The sequence below is a fragment of the Aythya ferina genome, assembly GCF_964211825.1.
Source record: "Aythya ferina genome assembly, chromosome: 2".
In the NCBI taxonomy this organism is placed as follows: domain Eukaryota; kingdom Metazoa; phylum Chordata; class Aves; order Anseriformes; family Anatidae; genus Aythya; species Aythya ferina.
Genome location: NC_140297.1, coordinates 14,541,312 through 14,561,571, shown reverse-complemented (window position 1 = coordinate 14,561,571; position 20,260 = coordinate 14,541,312). Strand labels below are relative to the sequence as shown.

The following is a 20,260-nucleotide window of genomic DNA, read 5'->3' as shown; positions in this document are numbered from 1 at the left end:
AACCTAGATGGTTCTGTGATTCTCTGAAATCAAGACATGCACTTAAACAGAGGTGTTTTTTTTGTGTTTTGTTTTTTTTTGCAATCATATCAAACATAACATCATACCTGGTACTCAGTTTTATATACAAGTCTTATGACAGTCTTTACAACAGATCTACTTCAGAGGTTATTCAAAACCTGAACACAACATTATTTTCAATCTTACCAGCCTCAGAATTATTTACAGAGATTAATGCTATATCCATTTTTACAATAATTAGAGACACATCATATAACTTTATTTTTTTATTTGACAAGCAGCAGTATCATGTTCGTTTTTTTATTTTTTTTTTACATTTTAATGTAGATACAATTATTAGGTTATCTGTCATATTACAATATTTAGTTGTTTTGTTGTTTTGTTTTTTTTTGTTGTTTTTTTACTTTGTCTTAAGATACATTAAAAAACATCAACTGCAAACGTGAAAGGGAAGGGGGGAAAAAAAAAGCATGGTACCCAACCAAATTTCCACATTTCAGCAATACTTCACTCATTCTTTTAGTAAAGTTTTAAGAAATGTCATAATGACATGAGCTTGAAATATCTATAGGCATTTTCATTGACGCTCATGACATGGCACTGGTGATGTTGTAAACAGCAGAAAAACAGGGGCTGCCAAGTGACCAATTATGGAGGCACAGGCCTGCCTCTTCCCACAGGAACACACCAAACAGTGACAGCAATGATCTCCTTACAATCATACCTGCAGGATAGCAACATCATGCTACATAACTGTATTCGTCTGCAGAGGCCTGGCTTCGTTCTATGTACTGTTTGTCTATCAGAACTTCAATACACTTCTTAATCATGCTGATACTTGGGTTAAACCTAGCTCTTGATTGGCTAATCACCTGCAAAAGAAAGACAAGTTTCCCGTGTTATTTTCATTTACAACAGTTATAAATGCAACAGGAAACTCACTAAGCACTTTAAGGAAAAAAAAAAACAGTTTACATTTCTTTTAAAGACAAGATTAAATAAATACAGGACAGTTAATTTATTTCAATAAACAAAGCATCTCCATACAGTAGTGTCAAGAGACTTAAACAGACTGCTTAACTCATTGGTTCAGTTTGCATATTAACCACATTTTTTCAGTCCTCTTGCTTGCTTAATTTGTTCTGATACAAGTGAGGATAAATATCCAAATTAAAATTGATCTAACATTTCTTCACTTACTGTTAGTACAGTTTAAGCAAAGTGAAAGCATTATAAAACCAGCTATGTCTTTTCCAGTATCTATGCTGGCTCTTCCTAGGTTAGGTATCTTTTACTTCCATTTATATACTTGTGATGTTCTGTAATATTTAATTTGTGGACTCCCAAAAGGCTTATGAATTTATGGACTTGCCTTCAAGTCTTACTGGGAAAATAAATGCCAGCGCAATAAATATGTTAATCTTAATTTTCACAATATACAATCATAAATGGTTAAATTTCACTTGACCAGATTTCTCAGAACTATTTCTAAACCTGAACACAATTTTCCTCTCATGCATCACCACCTTTGTTATTATGAACAGATAGAGAGGACATTTTCATTTAATAAAGTTTTGTGAATCCTATGTTTTCTTTATAACATTTCAAATAGTAACTGACATGCATACAGATAAATAGCAAATTCTCCTAACGTCGGACTAGGATCTTATAATAAGAGCTTATTTATTCTTTATTAAGAGTTTAAATTCATTAAAAATGCAACCTATCATCAGAGACTCTATTGCACTAGGCAATCAAATTTGTAAGACAAAATAAGGTTTACATGTACTTTTAAAAAATTATTTTATTTTGTCAAGTTACACTGCAACATTGCTGTCTCGGTTGCCACCCTATTATGATGTGAGCTAGATTTGTTGTGTTTTGTCTACTAAATTCCAGCCCACACCTGGCCCTGAAAGGCACCAGAACAACTGAAGCAGGGTAAATGGAAGCACTGACATCCTTTTCCATACAATTTGAGACTATTAAGATGAGTCTTTATTTATGTCACTAAAGATCCTACAATTTGGCAAGTTCAATCCGGCTATGCTGGAACTTTTTAACAGATAAAATAAAAAAAAATATTTATGATAAAAACAAATCTATATGTGCATTACAGAAGAAACAGCAGCTGCTGGCTAAACTTCAGATCTCTCTTAATAGTTTTGAGTTCTGTGCGTTCTCTTCTAGATAAGTGAGGAAATGGCGTGTAGCAACAGAATATGTAACTTGGAGAGTTTTTCACATTAAAGTTTTGTAGCCAACTTATAGAAAAGAAAATTACTATTACTTTCTCCTTTCTACTTCCTGGCAGTGGGAAGTGAGGGAAACGAAAGACCTAACTACTCAAGTGTTAGAATATATTTAGCCTGTAGTTTCACGTTTGTTCTGTAAAGAAAGTGATTTTTATTTCAGCTGGATTTCCTGTTTTCTTTACAACTTTTCATGGCTGGCTTTGTCCCAGCTCCAGTGAGGAGCTGGAGCTCTCTGTTAGCCAACAGAACTCACCAGGTAAAAATCACCCAGCAGAACAAACAGAAAGCTCAGAAGAGATAGTTTTGTTGGGCTAGCAGCCAACGGTCTGGTAAGTTCCACAGCAGCTCAAATGAGAAGAAACTTGGTGCTAACAAGCTATTAGATCAGCTCAAATTTCACCTAATTTCAACCCTACACTCAGACTCACTGTCATAACCAATACTTCATGTATTATTCAGGACAGTTAGATCTGAAGACAGAATTTTGTATTAGTAGGTTTGTTGTTTGTTTTTTTTTTTTTTTTTTTTTTTGCAATACAGGTCAGTCTGCTGAGAAAGCTGAGCATGTTCAACCCAAAACCACCTAGCAATCTGGGCTTACTCATTTAATATAAAGCAAAACAAGTTACTGAGCTCAATGCAGATGTAACTAGGTAAAATTTCCACCTAACATGAAATTTTCATTTTTAGTGCTAAATACTCAAAACCTGTCTCCCCACAATTTGCTCTACAGTCTGGCAACAGTTTCTGAAGTACCCAAGAGTCCATCTGTATCCTAGACTGCAGCGTAGATATCTAACAGATTTTGAAGAACCTAGCTCATATGTCCTAGTTAAAGTTTAGCTGAGGAAGCATGAAGATTGGCACAAATTCAAACAGCTAAAAATCACGAAAAATTAACTCTAATGGATTTTTGTACTGCTTCACGTTACTGCTTGAAGTTCTACAATTGTTCATTTAAGATGACATCAGGTCTCCACAGTACATTGCAACATAGATAAGAATTATTTAGAAGTCTAGCCTTCAGTTTTTATTTATATTCTGGGAGGGTTAGAACATTAAATATTAAAAACTGGGAACTACAGACTAAATGAATAAGGACATGATTTTCATAAATTTATATGTCATAAATTTAGTTAAAAGCTAGGGTAAAAAAAACAATACACATTGATGTGGCTGGTGATAGATAAATGGAGCACAAACTTTATTCTGTACTGTTTTTTAAGCTGACTAGTTATCAAGATACTCACTTTTCTGGACAAACTTGAAAAATCTCCTGATGTTAATAGACTGTACTATTCTGCAAGAGTACTGCACGAGCAAAATGCAGCATAAACATGTTAGATACTGCCTCCTGAGCTGGACAAAGGAAAAGGTAGTTTTTCTGTTTCTAAGCTGTTCAAGTTTGTTCTCTCTTCCACCATTTAAACGGGTTTCAAGTAAAGCACACTTTGAAAACTTTTTAAAGTTGTGAATATGGGGGAATATATTTTCAAAGATAAAACAGGGCTTGCCTACCATTTTCTGGTTTTAACATAGAAATCTTAGAGGATTTCATCACGATTGCATGAATTTAAGTAATAGAAGAGCAAATAATCGAAGATTTTGAGAAGTAATCAAGGCCTATCCTTCCTCATCTTTTACATGTTCGAAATCAGATTTCTTAAATTAAGCTTGCTTTCAGAGAGTTTGCGTACAAACACTATTTATTTAAAGATTCAAAACCTTTCAGATGTCTCGTGTTACTAGTCAATATGAAAGCTCTGACTTATAAGCTCTCTGTAGCTGCTTATTTTGCTTAGGAAAATAATAAAAAATAATTGGTAACTATGGTAAACTGTTTTCTCCCTCACCACAGGACATAAAGAATACAGAAGACCTCAAAATGATGGAATGCCTCTCCACCACATTCAAAATGGTCCAGAAAAGCAGGAATCTTTATTTCCTCTCCCACGAATCTGCTCTGAGGTTATTCAGCAAAGCTTGGGAGACACAAGAATGACTTGGAAGGTTGAGAAAAACTAGGGACTAGCTGGTATGAGTGAAGGTTAGGTTGGAATAGGAAATGCAATTAGGCAGGCAACTATCACAGATGGAAAAGTAGAAGAAAAATGAAAGAAACAGCACCTTTTTCTAAGCCAGTCTATGACAGTTCACAGATCATTATTTTAGAATATTAAAAATCTAGACAACTGTACTGCTAGTAAAAATAAAGATTAAGAGGTGCTTGTCTACATACTCAGACAACATTTAAAATATAAGCCATGAATTAGAACAAAATCCAACTTTACAATTAGAGCTCAAAATTGGCTAGGTGCTTCTGTGGAAATGTAACGTCTAGAATATCCATACTCAAACGTCTTCAACTGAACCTACAGCTCTGGCAACGATTCCTATAGGACACAACATCTGCAGGCACAGAACCAGACAACTGGAAAGAGCAAGCACAGAGACGCTTAATGCTTTAGTGCTAAGACATATTTACAGGGCTCAGTGATCACAGGTAAGTGCCCCAGTGCTATGGTTCAAAGTAGACTCCATTGGAATTCTCATCAATTTCACTGAAGTATTAGTTTTGACATTGGAGTTTTGTGGTCAGATGTTTTATCCAGCTATCCTGAAGATTTTCCTCAAAATCATGCTTAAGAAGAGGATTTTTCTCTTACCTCCTGAATAAGAGCATTATGTCGCAACACTTTACGTGCTTTCATGATACGGACTATAGCAGCTTGAAGATACATTTTTCTATCTTCATCTACAGCGCTTCTGGTCTGCTCCATCTCCTGCGATAAAGGAAGAATGGTAAAGCTTCAAATATAATAAGATCAATAAACACATCATAAATGTACCTTGAATCTAAACTTTTTACTTTATTAAAAGTATTAAAAGTACTTTATTAAACGTATTAAAACTAATATAAAAACCTAGATAAAGATCAATGTAAAGCACTTCTGTAAATCAAGAACACAAGGTTTCATGGAAGTCGGCAGGTAGGTAGGAGGAAGCCAGCCAAATCAGATTTTGCTATGGTGAAAAGTGGGCAAAATTTACTATAAGATACTGAGTTTATCAGCACATACACCTCTTGTATATATATCTATGTCTTAGGAGATATAGAAGGAACCTGGATTATTGAAATTTGAGTTGATTATAGTTGATAAAGGACGCAAAACCATATGAAAATGGAGTTCATTGGCTCTGCTGTTTCTGGAATAAATTACTTTTATAAACACTAGTAACAAAAAAAGTCTCATTAGATAAGACAAGGAGAACGTCAATTCAGTTTGGTACAAGAGGAATAGCCCTTGTTCATTTTTTCTTCTTATTCCCCAACCCTTTTTTTTTTCTACCTATACTTTAAGTACAGAAAAAATTGCAGTGCTTAAACTGTAAACTTAAACAATGTTTTCAGTGATGTAAATCTTACAGAGACCTTTATATCTGCTTTTACCAACCTAATACCATCAATTCAATTTTAGAAAAATAAGCTTCATAAACTGTTCAATCTACAAACATCAAAGAATACTTGCCTGTGGTGTGTCTTTCTGCATTGATGTAGTAATTTTAAATTTTGTTCGTTTACTGCTGAAGTTCATATTTAATGAAAATGTAGACTCTGCCTCTACATCTTCCTGCAATAAAGAATCTTTTTAAAAAACGGAAATGGAACCAAAAAAGAATAAGCAGCAAGGATTTACCAGGATAACAGTTTACTTAAAAAAATCACAGGTAGGGGCTTGCATACAAACAATTTCAGTGGATTTGTAGGTGAAAATTCTAAAGAGCCACCTGAATTAGGTTAGTTTTTAAAGTTACAGTTTAACTAACCTAGAAATCCAGTCTATTTTACAAAACACTATAAAGAACTCTGATACACATGAGTACTGTTAGTAAGTCAATATTATGAATAGAATAGTTCCAGTCCGAAGGGGCCTACAAAGATCATTAAGTCCAACTGTCAGACTACTTCAGAACTGACCCAAAGTTAAACTATCATTAAGAACTTTATCCAAATTCCTCTTAAACATGGACAGGCACAGTGCATCAACCACCTCTCTAGGAAGCCTGTTCCAACATATACCTACCATCTTGGTAAAGGAGTTTTTCCTAATGTCTAGTCTGAACATTAAGAAAAACTTCTTTACTGAGAAGCAATTAAAGCAATTTCAGTTTTAATAATTGAACAGCTGTTTTAAGTTCTGGTTTAATACTTCAACAGTTTATCTTAGTTGGAAACACTCTCCTTTTAAACACATTTTTGTCCCTGCAAAGAAAGTAGGATTTGCATTTATTTATGGCAGAGCCTCAAGAGAGCAAGCTATTACTTTCACAAACATTACTAAAGTTGCCTTAAAGAACTTAAGGAAAAAAAATAAACATTTTATGCTGTATCAGAAACAGTTGATGAACTGCAACTTCTACAGTTCCACAACTGTATGCAATTTCTCTTTTTTTTTTCTCATCTGGATCTCAATTTTTTTCCCCTACATATGTCAAAGTCCATTTCTTTCAATAAATTGTAACTATTCCCAGCAGTCCCAACACCTTTGCATTCAACTAACAGGATGACCTGAACAATCTTTCCAATTTCCAGGCAAGAGTCTGTACAAGTATTACCAATTTCCAGCAGAACACAGTTACCAGGCTTCTTAGACTTTGGAATCTTGCCAAACTACGGTTGCCTCAAGTGCAAATACTTGAGCAAACTCTTAAGCAAACACTGTCAATATTTATTTACAAAATATACCAAATACTATTACTTTTAATTTTATATTCTGCAGACATTCTCTATTAGAATATAGTATCTAGTCACAGTACAGAAAATTTAATATGAAAGGGCAAAGATCAACAGCTTTAAAAATGTCTAAAAACTTTAGTACTGTTGTGTTTATTTGAGTATAAATATATTGTTTAGTTGAGTATAAAACAAAACAAAACCAATAAAAATTTTGTCAAAAGTTTGATTAAAAAAAAAAGGAACAAGCAAAAGCAAACTGCAGTATATAATACATTGTACTTTGCTGTGCAGCTCAGACATAGGTAGAGAGAAGTCAGTATATTTAATTTCACTGCTTAAGCCACTGAATTTCACTGGCTTATCCAATGAGTAAGCTGACAGACTGCATACAGATCAGCTTTCAAATTGCTGGATGGAGTGCAAAGAAAACAGAATTAGGAAATATGTTTGAATACAGCAGCCTGTAAGTTAAAGAACCAGAAAATGCAGTGGTAAACTTTAAAAAGTAAAAGGATTGGAAAGCTATACCATTCAATCTTCAATGACATATGCTTAAAGAAACTAGATAAACCTTATATGGCAGACATAAATAAATGTAAATCCTTTAAATAATGGGCAACTTTCTAAGATGATGAAAAATCTCACTGTTTTCTGTAATAGCTCCCAGTGTTATATTTCACCCATGGTTTAACAGACATCTTCCCAGCCACTGTTCCAACCTGAGCTCATTTCTAGATATTGGAAGCATGTCCTATGCTTCAGCCAAGCATCAGATCTTCCTTGCGATCTCACTTTCCATTTTCTAACATTTTCCTGGTTAAAAAAAAAAGCAGCTATCAGAGCAGCTTTGGATTTCTTCTCGTAAGCCAAGTGAACAGCTTATCAATTTGTTCTGCTTGATACTGTCTGAGTAACTTTGGCTTTCTGGGCTAGCTGGAAGTGCATACTAAAGTTTGTACAGTATGCAAAGGCACTTCTGTAGCATTACTTACGTAACAGACTTCGGTGCCCTTCACTGCATGGGGAAAAAAGGTAAGTGATTTGATGTAGGTCATACAGAAGTGTGAGGCAGAGTCGGTAATAGTACCTGTATGAATCTTCACCTTAACCACAAACAAAGCTCAGATATTACTAGAACTCCATGAAACTCATGGAATGACAGCATTTGGCAAAATGCAGCAAAAATCCTCTCACACAAGCCCTCCTTGCTCTCTGTCCTCCCTCCTTCTCCTGTGTCAGCCAGGAACTATATGGTTGCTGTTACTTTCAGTCTCTTAATCCCACAAATTTATTTTAAGGATCTCTTTAAGACACTTTGATTTACTACTCAGGCTCCTTCCCATGATCCCACTACTTTGAAAGTGATGTATTTAAAGAGAATTTCATCCAACAGTAGTGAGTTTAAAGACACATGGATTCAACAGGAACAATAAACAGTCCTAGTATTATTACCTTTTTTGCAGACCCTGCTTTTATAGGCATATAGAACAAAGATGGTCTACTTCTTCCTCTCTTTCCTTATAAATATTTATAATTGCTAACAAGGCCCATAATATATTAAAAAAAAAAAAAAGAGCTGATTGTTTTGTATTAAAAAAGCCCTCGACAAACAGTAGAATCAAAAGACTGAGAACATGAAACACTTTTATCATTACTGCATACCTTGTCTGAGTCATGGTTGATCATTTTGACATCGAGTAAGGATTTGATAGTTTTTGTCAGTTCCTTCTCATTCATTTGTGTACTGTCCTGAAGCTCCTTGTAACTGACAGTTTCACTGTTGTTGAAGGCAAGCAACACTGCCATTTGGTATGTTGTGACCATGGCTACATACGGTTTGCACAAATAATTCATTTTTACTTCACCTGTAATGATACAAGTAGTATTTTATAAACTGATTAACGTGCTGAAAAGACACCTGAAGCCTAAATGCTAGAGCTACTCATACAGTTTCTACACACATGCAATTCAGACCTCAGTATGGCATGGGAACATGAAAACCGATGTTGTAAATTTAGGCACATAGGATATGGTTTGCAAAAAAAGAACTCTAATTATGAATACCACAACAGTGGTGTTTTCAGGAGAAAACTGAAAGCGTTGAATTTGAATAATGCAATACAATTTAAAGTAGTAAAAAAAAATCCAAATACCCTCAGTGCAACACGCAAGCTTCACTTAGTAATAGCTTACACAGAATCACAGAATAGTGATTAAAAAAGGCACTGAAGAATGTACATTAAGGTACAACTGTAGTTTTCCCTGGATTTAACAAATCACATGCAGGTTTACAAACAAATTTTGGAAATACTAAATAGCAAATAGAACTTAATGATGCAAAAATAATAAACTGACTTAATATGCAGTGTAATGCTCCACCTCCAATGTTTGCCATCATTTGACCTTTAACAAACAATTGCCAGTTGTACAAAGCATAAGTCAGCAAAGTGTTCGTTTTTACCTGTACAAAGATAATGTAACCAAGTAAGCTTCCTTCCACTAAAATGTTGACTGTAGAATAATTCAAACTGCAAAACAAGATGAACTTCAGTTAATCACACATATAAACTTACAATAGTTTAATATCACACTAACACTTCAGCAAAGAAATACTGGTTTTATGCTCACTGTATTAGATACAGACCTTGCGGATAAGTTCATGACAGCACCTTCTTTTAGAAGATGGGTGATCGAGCACCAGTTATTTAGTGAACTCCTTGAACACATTAACATGCCACTTGATGACTCAATCAAAAAGATTGTTGGGACATTCATACTCTCAAAGCATAAAATATTGTAGCTATAAGTACCGTAACTCGACTGAATGCAACAGTTCCTCAATGTTTATCAATCCTGTTATGTTTCATTATTCTGTTCTTTCCAATTTCATATAAAAACAAACGTATTTTTGTTTTTTCACCATGGTGAAATCAAACCCATATTCAGTGGCTTTGCCTTCATTTGATTTAATTTGATTTATAATCAAATCAGAAAATCCATTTTACTCATTTTTTTAAGCGTCATTTAAAAAATGTAAGCTTTTAGTTAACAGGTATTTCCCCCACAGTCAGCTACACAACGACTCTCAAGATGAATCTCATCTTATGTTCCTCAACACATTTTTAGGGAAAAATTTCAAAAAAAGCAAGCTTAAAGGAGGGTAACGTTTTTGTCACTCATCCAATTTGGGTTTCAGGCTAGACACAACTACACAAATGGAAAACATCGCAGAACCCAGAATGACTGGAAGTTCTTAAATTTCTGCTGCCAAACTTGTAAGACTTTGAAATCTTCCAAAACCTATTTTCAGAAAGAAGCACACATTTATGATTTAGAAGTAACATTTCAAACTTATGTTGACACCAAAAATTGAAGCATCTCCTTAAAACTGGCATTTTAAAAACCTTATTTCCTGAATTGCATTAGTAGTAATGTTTTAACTTCTTCCTGAATTTTTTCTTTTTATATGAATTTATAGTCATTATGGAAAGTGTTACATCATACACTCTGGACAGCAACTTTTCCTGGTATTTAAAATATAGAAAGACACATAAACACATAGAAAAACAAGAATATGAAGAGATCTACCTCTGAGCAAGAAAAGGACTTAATTTAAAAATTCCTCTCTTCCTTGAGAAACATGGAAAAACTTTGTTCCATGCTTTTGTGCAAGTGAAAATTAGCTATGCAGACTGAAATTTGGCAATAAAGTACACAAGTCTGGCATCTATAAATGAAATAGCTCTACAGAACACTCTAGAAATGCCATTCCTAGAAGATTCTTTCAAAATTACATTTACCTACATTTAAATATCATTTTCACAGAGTAAGAGAACGAAATGCATAAGTGACTTGTGGATTGTGACAAGAAATCAAGTTTATAGAGAAGATGAAAAATTATCCTACTTTTGTATTATATGTAATTTATCAATCTTGCCATTCCTGGAAACAAGTATCCAGTACAGAGACAGAAAAAAAAACAACAACAACAACAACAACAACAAAAACACCTTGGAAAATAAAGGAAACACTGGATACAACTCCAGTTACCATCAAATAAAGTTAAATATATAAACATATAAGGAAAAAGGTGGCTTTTGACATTTTTAAGAAACGGGTGTTTCTCCATCGACAAGCTTAAGTAGGTACAAAACAATATTTGCATACCATCCAAGTGACTATATACTTATAAAAAGTTTGCAACTTTTTCAGGTTTGAGACAGCTGGCAGTTGTACAAATACTGCCATAGTTTGGAGTGCAACTGCAAAATTATTATTATTAGTAGTACTACTATTATTATTACTACTACTACTATTATTATTTTCCTTTTCTCTAAGTCCAGTCAAAATTCATGAGAAAAAAACTTCCCTTTGCTCTCTTTCTGGGTCAACTGATCAAATCTGACAGTAAAGACAGAAGTTGTCAGTATTTCAAAGACATCCCAAGAGCATGTTCTATTTCCTTAGGGAACTATGAGGATAATTCAGAGCATTAATTCTAGCCAGGTGCCCCAAGAATAAGTGTTCTCCTTTGAACTGGCGAAACACTGAAGCTAGACAAGCCACCCAGACTCTGAGCTTCTTCTGATATGCAAGCCCTTCTTTTCCAGTTTTTCAAATGAGGCACAACTCACAATACTCCTAAATGTTAAGCCCACAAAGAACAGCAATGTGTCATCAATTACCTTCTGTGGATCCCATGTTATCCACAGAATGTAGGTTGGAAACTTATTACTAAAATTAACTGCCACTTAATGCATCAGAAATAAAAGGAGAATTATTTAAGTTCTAACACTTAGTGGTAAAATGTGAAAAAGCTCCTTCACCACTGAAGCAGACATTTGCCAGTACAATTTAGATCAGATAGCAACTCAAGGCAGCATACAGCAAGAATAAAAACTGCTATATTTTTATACCTAAAATGTACTTCATCATTAAAATATATGTTAGCAAAGCTGAAATACACAGAGTATATGTTTTGAACAAAAACACTTTACAGATAACTTTTAGAACAGAACAATATCATCAAAATTAATAAAATGTTCTACCCATACAAAACAGAAATAATGTTAAATAGCAAGAGAATATTTGGCCAAAGTAAAACCTTTAATGCTTTGAAAATTCTCAAAATTATGTTCAAAGAAGTTTGCATGAGTTTGATTTTGAACAAAATGTGGCTCATACAAAATACACGACAAGAAAGCTGTATCTGCTTTTTAATATACCAAGTCTATTCAATTTTAATATTACTTTTTAGATTATATAAATAATTGGTTAAAATCATTTGGAATTGTTTTTAAAGTTAAGAATCAAGTCAGTTCACTTGATTGTATTTAGTAGCATTTTCCTCTTCGATCACTGAGTGTAGAAAACAGAAGAAATAAAAGTTACGCAAATACATACATAGAAATCAAGATATAATTTGGGTGACCTTTCCAAATTTCATATAACTAGAGAAAGGGTAGCCTTGATCTACAATCAAAATGAAATAGCTCAGGTTTTCCTCTGTTAGAGTTATCATCATAGTGTTTTTTTTTGCAGTTTTGACATTTTCCACATGTTTACAAGAAGCCTCCTACTAACCTACCATCTGTACACTTTTTTCCAGTTCCTGAGGAATTGCAAATGTAGAAGAAGGAGCCTGAGTTAGAGGCCATGCACCAGCCTAAGGGTATCAGGAAAAATGAAAGCATTAACATTTTCATACAATATATATATCAAGAAAAAAAATAACACCACTGAACAGTTTTACAATGTATATTGTCATAAGACGCTCACCTGAGACCAGAAGTTTTACTGCTCATTATACATGCCCCGGTGAGACAAACTCAGGTAAAAAACACAAGGCATTTTGCATCACTACTATTTAGTGTGCTATCAGGTTAATTTTAAAAATTAAAACTAGGAAAACAAATTATTCCACACTGATCACAAGGTGTGATATAAGAAGTGTTCCTAGTTAGAAAAGTATTTCATTTGTTATCAAAACAACAAAAAAAAAAGTACAGATAACTCAGTAATAATAAACATACATTAGTACCTGTAGAACATATATCTGAAAACTAATTCCCAAATCTATAATCGTGTCTTGGTTTTTGATAAAGTTGTTGAATTTATTGTTGAGATCAGCACTAACACTCATGTCTGTATACATTCGATGAAGCTTGCTGGTAAATTCATAACCACAGGCTTGCTGTGAAAAAATAATTGTAAGAAGTTTTATTGTGAAAACAATACCTATGAAATAAATATTGCACAATCACGCATTTATTACTATAATATGAATATCTAATTTTTAGAAGCATTATACACTGTTTACAGGGAACAGAAAATATATGTATAATAGAAAACAAACGCTATAAAAGAAAATTATCAAATTTATCTTATCTTTGTGCACACTAGTTTAGATGAACAATATAATTTCTTATTAAAAGATAAAGCTAGTTTATGACAGGCTGCTTGTGCTTTTACAACATAAAAAATGGGCTATTGAATACACTTCATAAACTGCCAAAAATCATTAAAAAAAAAAAAACAAAAAACCACCAAAAACCTTGAATATTTAAGTGATAGTTCACAATGTATCTTTCATACACTACTTCATTTTTGTTTTTAACTATTTTAAAAAGAATCTACTGATTGCTAAGTTATCTCTGGCACCCTCTGCTGCTCCCTCTAAACATTACATTCTCTTACGCTTGGTTACATTAGAAGAGGATTACATTACCTTTAGTTTATTAATCATGGCTTCTTCAGAGTCCATAGACATAGACAAACCATGAATTAACCTTTTTGCCAACATTCTGGCATAGAACTGCATGGAAAAAAAAAACAAACAGATATAAGGATTTTTAAAAGTGTAACCACACTTTTGTGTAAACTTTGTGTAAAGTTTAAATTTGAATATCAGTAGTTACCTTTTGGAATACATCTTTGTCATCAATGTATTTGAACACGGTAATGAAACTTGTAAGTTTGTCTTCTACTTCATTCTCTGTCATTCCTTTTGCTGACTTCTTCAACAAGTTGTCACAGTATTTGGCCAGCTCAAGTTAAAAAAAGAGAAACCCAAACCTACTTGTCAAGCTTGAGAACACATGTATACCAAAGTACTCTTAAATTCTACATGAAAGTTAAAACATGAAGTAATTCACAGTCCATAGTCTCATGTTCTATTATAAGGGCTGTATTCACAGGTAAAAGACACCAACTACATCCACCAAAAACACAAATTCTATATGAAAAACTGTAACTGCACCTTTTTTTTTTTTGCATACCTTCAAATGTGCATGGGGGTTAAGTAACCACTACTGGCATATACACCTGATGCTGACTTAGAGAAATGGATATTCACGTGACAGTCCCTGTGCTACTTTGTTTGACAGTTATAAGGAAGTATTACGATTAAATTCTACAATAATACTTATCACTTACCAACTCAGGTGCTTTGCAGATCGACTTGGGCTCCCTATAGTTAACTACTGATGTCAAAGCCTACATAGGAACACAGAGTAAAGACATAAAATGGAAACGACTTGAAACTTTTTCTGTTATGAATTTTAAAATAGTTAAAAAAATGTTCAGGTACAGACCATCCAAGAGCCTATGAAACTCAAAAGAAACAATGAATAAAGGGATTTGGATTACAGCTGTGTGAGAATTTGTTGAATATTTTTAAATTGAGATTTGAGTTGAAGTGGAAAAAGTAGAGGAATATGAGTTAATTTCAAAAAGCAGGAGAGAGAATTAACTTTCTCTTTAGAGAAAAGTTAAGAACTTTAGAATTAAAGAACTTTTAGAATTAAGAACTTTTAGAATTAAAAGTTAAGAAATTTAGAATTAGAAACTTAAACGCCAAAGTATGAAGGTTTTGGTATACAGCAATAAGTATGGTCTAAAATTATGGATGGAAAGAAACTAAGGAAAGCAGATGAAGATTTGAGCAGCCACACATCAACAGTAGCTTACAAGAGAACACAGCTTGATTTGAAGAACATACTTGGTATGCAGTAAGAAAGGAAAACTATTTTGGTTTTCAGATTTTTGTTAGACTAAAGAAAATTAAAAAATGTATTGTTGAGAGTGATTATGTGGAAATTCGAAGCAGTGTGGTACAAAAACCATGGTAGACAAAGAAAGCCTGAATATGAGGAAATAGAAAAGGAAGGAGATAATGGTAGTTTGGAATTGGAAATTGCACAATAAAGATACCAGAATCATCAAGATTAGTTTATAAGCTATCAAATTTAAATTAACATTTTACATTAATACTGGTCTAAAAATATTGCACAACCATGTTCCTAGGAATTTAATCTGTTTTGTGACTTTAGCTTCCAAATTCAGTAAGACTTAAACTAGTGTGAGTACAGGAAATTACTTCCTTGAATTGCTGTATCACATTACAAAAAATTAATGTTCAAATGAACCTATGCAGAAAATACTATTATTATTATTAAAAAGAACTGACAAACAAGTTTTTGTACAATGTCTCAACATTCCAGTATTTGACAATAGGTCCCTAGAATCCCTATGACAAAGGAATGCATTATTTGACAAGAAATACAGAAATCTGAAGCTTAATGCACTATTTTGTAATAATACTGGAGGTGACAATAGCAATTTTGATATTGACCATGGAAAACTGGCAACACATTAATATTTTAAATATTTGTTGTAATAAGGATCACTGAAGTGAAGAACTGAAGTATTTCACGAAAAAGTACACTACCTATGTACCAGTAAAAGTAGCTGTCAGTCTCCTTTTACTCCACCTTCTGGTAGAAGACTTTAGTTGCACTTGAAAAGTTGTACTGAAATAAGCATTCGTTTTAAAATACTAAATAAATAATTTCTCAGTATCACAAAGACAGATGGTTACTTATCAACTGTATTATTGCTATCTTTGTCTCTATGCCTTTCTGGACTAGCCTTGGCTGAAACTTATCTAAAGCTTTGCATAAGATTAATTACAAACTCCGAATACTATACACACCAGAAAAAGAGTAATGAAATGTATGCATACATCTTATGACTTAAAAATCTAGATAGGTAAGTATTACATTCACTCTCCAGGATAAAAGATACAATGATATATCTGGAAGAGTGGGATATTAACAAATGGATTAGATAAAATGTTCTTCTTCTTTGAGAAGGAACCACCCAATCTCACAAGAACCTGGGCAAGCTCCAGTCCCTTCAGCATCTCATTGGTCCTCTGTTGGACTCTTTCCATGTCTCTCTTGTACTGGGGGGCTCAGAACTGGACACAGATAAGGCCTCACCAGTGCTGAGTAGAAAACCTTTTCCCGAGTTGCCAAAATTCTTGCAACACACAATTTGCCTATTTATTACCTTAAATTTATATTAAATGGGTCAGCTCCATTTTTGGTTTGATTTTTGATTAAAAAGTCTTCCTTTCAGTAAAATTTTAAGTATTACCATGTTTTTCTTTGTACATACCTATTTTTTTTTTCCCAGTACTAGAATTTCTTCTATTTAATTGCATTTCCAAACTAGAAAAACTACATGAGAATTCTATTATTAAATGTGCTGGTGCCCTGAAGAATTCTGGTGAACCTGAAACAGGGTTCCACATTTTGTTTTCCAATGTTGTGTTGTTTTTTTTTTAAACTTAATAGGTTAAAATTACCTTGTCAAGGGCACTCATAAAGTGTTGATCACCATTCAAAACTGTGTTGATAAGTTGAACAAATTTACTATGCACTTCCAAAACTGACTCCACAAACTGAGTTGGCATCTAAAAAGGAGATAAAGCAGAAAGCAAGTTATTAAGAAAAGGGTTATTACCTACACACAAACATAATTATATCTACTTTAATTGTACATTTTTTTCTAATTATTCTTTCTGATAAAAAGTTTAAATCACTAGTAATTAAACCTTTGAGAGGACTGCTTCTGCAGTCATACTCTTGTACTAGTGTGCTTGAGCATGTTTTTGAATTAAAAAGTCTATGGTTACATTAAAAATCAATCACATATTTGAGTCTACACTGTTCCGATGCTATCTAATCTTTTCCATAACGACCGAACATAATTTATGAGCACTTTCAGAAATTGTTAATGGTAATATGTAAATACAGAAATCAAGTGGAAAAGCTACTGTAATAAGTTAACTGTTTCTTCTACTGACTCTGAATACAGAAAGCTGAACGAGACGTTTGAACTTTCCTACGTAGAAGAACAGTTACCAATCAAATTTAGTGTGCCACATGTCAGCAAAATATTTTGTGTGGAAACAACTGATGTGAATTTAAGGAGCACCTGCACAGATAATACAGCAGGCTGCAATGTAAGAGTGTGCAATGCACTCACTACGTCACTTGACTCCCCAAGTGCATTATCAGGTCACACAGCAGAAACGTTTTGTTGCCAAAGTACTCCACATAGTGGAGCCAAGTATTTCACATTTGAGTTTACCTAGGTAAGGCTATGAATCACCTTCGTGGGTCTGCATTGATTTCACTGTGGAGACACTATTAGCTTGAAAGCTAAAGACTTGGTAAACTTTTTTTTTTTTTTGAAAGCAAAATATGCTACTAAATACTTCAGTCCATTTTCTGAAGGTACACAGGAGCTATGAGGAGTAAGCAGACTCCTGTGCAGTCAACAGAAGTTAGTTTACAACAGCTCATATCTCTTTATTTTTTTAGACAGAAATACTGGATAGCTAAAGTCACTGTCCTACACTGAGCACAGATCTAGACAGCAAGATGTATAAATGTACAAAAGAGCTTCCATGTGGTGTTATATTTGTTTTCTCCTCTGAACAGTAATGTTCAAGGAACAAAAATTGATTTGAGTAATTTAAATACACATGAGTTAAAAAAAGTTTAAACAAAACCACTTCGGTAGAGCAATTAAGCTACAGTATTTTCAAACGTCACATACAAACATGAAACTACAAAACTATTAGTGAAAAACACCACACTGAAATCAGGACAGGATGTCAAGTCTTTACAAATAACACATAGCTCAACTAAATTGTATCACTGGTTACTAACATATGAGAACAGCAAATGTCAGGGAAAAAAAATAAAAAAATAAAACAACAGAAAAAAACACATACAACAAAAGGACCTACTTGCCACGACAGCATTAAACAAGCAACAATGAAAAATATCTATCTGTAGTTGCTTTGGTTAGATCACAACAATCAACTCTCAGGATAGATATGTGTTGTACAGCTCAGATTGCTGATTAGAAACTACAATTTATGCATAAAGTTCCAAACCAATTTCATATAAACAAAATTAAAGAAACATAATATATTAAAAAGAAAAGGGTAAACATTTCATTAGGAATGTCAATCAAATAGGTAATTTCAGCTGCCTAAAGAAACTCACATTTTCCTGAGAAAGATTGCTGGTTGCTCTAAGGCCCTCATCATGGATATGGTTTTGAAGTTCCTGAATCATATGAGGTAAACCACTTGACACAGCACGAAGGAGAGTATACATATTTGCCATGTCTGCAACAGAGATACATTTTTATAGAATATGCTTAGAAACACTAAAAATCAACACTTAAAATAGTATCATAATTTCACACAGAACTTTTAAACACTGAAACAAGACCAACTGTTTGGAAAAAAATATTTAACATACACTGAATCACCGACAAAAGAAGAAAAGGAAAGTGCAGGGCTAGTATTAACATTTACAGAGTACTGCCATTGGGACTACATTACTCTTCCAATAGTGCGTATCTAGGATAGACTCCAAAAGGACAGGTAGCCTGGTAAAGAAAAGTGTTGTACTAGTTTATTTTTAATCCTCTGCCTCCCTACGTCTCCCTTAGCAGCAGCTGACTAAGATCAGTTTTGATGTCTTCTTGATATTGTTTTCCTCCAATGGTGGCTTGAGATTTTTCTCAGGTAAGAAAATCTGTAAATAAGCAATGTCTGGTTTTATTAAATTCACGTTAAAAAAAAAAATCCAAGCCATGATCAATTGTGCAAAAACTTTTTGGAAATTGATCGCTAGTATTAAATACATTCTGCCTGTGAAAAATAATTTGTTTCACATAATAGATACCATCCTCCATGCAAGAATAACTATTCTTTCAAGGGTAAAAGGCATGTAGTTATCAGGAAGCTTTTTTTTTTTTTTTTTTTTCTAATTTAAAAAAAAAAGGGGGAATATAAATGTAAGAACATCTGCTTCTGTAAAAAAGGATTTGGGAGGGGAGATTACAAAATTCAGGACAATAAAAAGTGGCTATGGAAAGAAACCAAAATGTTTTATAATCCTGACCCGTCAAATGAAGATGAAGAAATCTGTAAAGATAGAGCCATTGGTTTACAAATGAAAACACAAGCATAAAATATGATTAATTCTACAGGACACAAGACTTCAGTGTGTTTTTAAGCTGACTATGACAAGGAAAGGGAAAGAGTTTCAGCCAAAAGAAGGCTTGTTAACAGTAAAATGCAAAAGAAGATTTAGACTGTATATTTGGGAGAATGATGACAACTTGAAAGGTAAAAGAAAAATCTCATTTGGAATTTAATTGAGTTTCTCAATGAGTAATATATATCAGCTGAAAATGGTTATGCACATCAAAGGTCACTGAATAAAAATAATAAATTGCAATGCTAAATGAATAAAATAAAAAACATTTCATGCTTTTTGAGATCAGTAAGTCTTACCACTTCTTTTCTCTTGTCTGATAATATTGTGACATTCTGCATGTAGAAACTGCAAGTGATCTGCTACCATTCTCTGTTGGCATTCATGAATCACTTTGCCATATGAGCTGGGATGCAAATATTTCCGACACCGCATTTCTTCATCTTTTAATCTACCTAAAACCTATAGACAAGTTTTTAAACTGAGAGCAAATGAAATACTAACAAACAGCCTAGATCCATGAATATAGAATAGTATAAATACATAGAATAAGAGACAGAAAGAGACAGAAATGAGTAACCAGAAGATAAAAATGAACTTGCCCAAGATGCTGAATAATTGAATTTGCTGATTTGAACCAGGCCGTTACTGAATTAACATAATCTTCTATTTCTCAGACACTACTGGAAATCTAATAGCATTCATTAGTCCTCAAAATTTCTTTTTCCTTTGACTTTGTGACCAATTTCTCCTACTACACTTCTTCTATTCCTTCTGAGCAAGTATGTACATAATAGACATACGTAAATATGAAAATCAATTTTCTGTTCTAAACCCTTGTTGTACATAAACATGTACAGATCTACACCTGAGCTATT

General features: G+C 33.4%; 1 protein-coding gene across 2 annotated transcripts in view; it reads right to left on the bottom strand.

The window, feature by feature from the left end:
* Nucleotides 1-274: 274 nt before the first annotated feature.
* Nucleotides 275-20,260, bottom strand: part of CUL2 (cullin 2) — a 48,150-nt gene continuing 28,164 nt past the window's right edge. For both annotated transcript variants that reach the window (XM_084508993.1, XM_084508992.1), the window contains 13 exons: nucleotides 19,682-19,844; nucleotides 18,378-18,502; nucleotides 16,664-16,771; nucleotides 14,449-14,508; nucleotides 13,932-14,060; nucleotides 13,742-13,828; nucleotides 13,055-13,207; nucleotides 12,602-12,679; nucleotides 9,476-9,542; nucleotides 8,677-8,879; nucleotides 5,807-5,908; nucleotides 4,943-5,059; nucleotides 275-893 (listed from right to left, as the gene is read on the bottom strand). In XM_084508993.1, coding sequence (XP_084365119.1) covers nucleotides 762-893; nucleotides 4,943-5,059; nucleotides 5,807-5,908; nucleotides 8,677-8,879; nucleotides 9,476-9,542; nucleotides 12,602-12,679; nucleotides 13,055-13,207; nucleotides 13,742-13,828; nucleotides 13,932-14,060; nucleotides 14,449-14,508; nucleotides 16,664-16,771; nucleotides 18,378-18,502; nucleotides 19,682-19,844 — 1,524 coding nt within the window. In that variant the 3' untranslated portion in view covers nucleotides 275-761. The remainder of the gene's footprint in view (nucleotides 894-4,942; nucleotides 5,060-5,806; nucleotides 5,909-8,676; nucleotides 8,880-9,475; nucleotides 9,543-12,601; nucleotides 12,680-13,054; nucleotides 13,208-13,741; nucleotides 13,829-13,931; nucleotides 14,061-14,448; nucleotides 14,509-16,663; nucleotides 16,772-18,377; nucleotides 18,503-19,681; nucleotides 19,845-20,260) is intronic.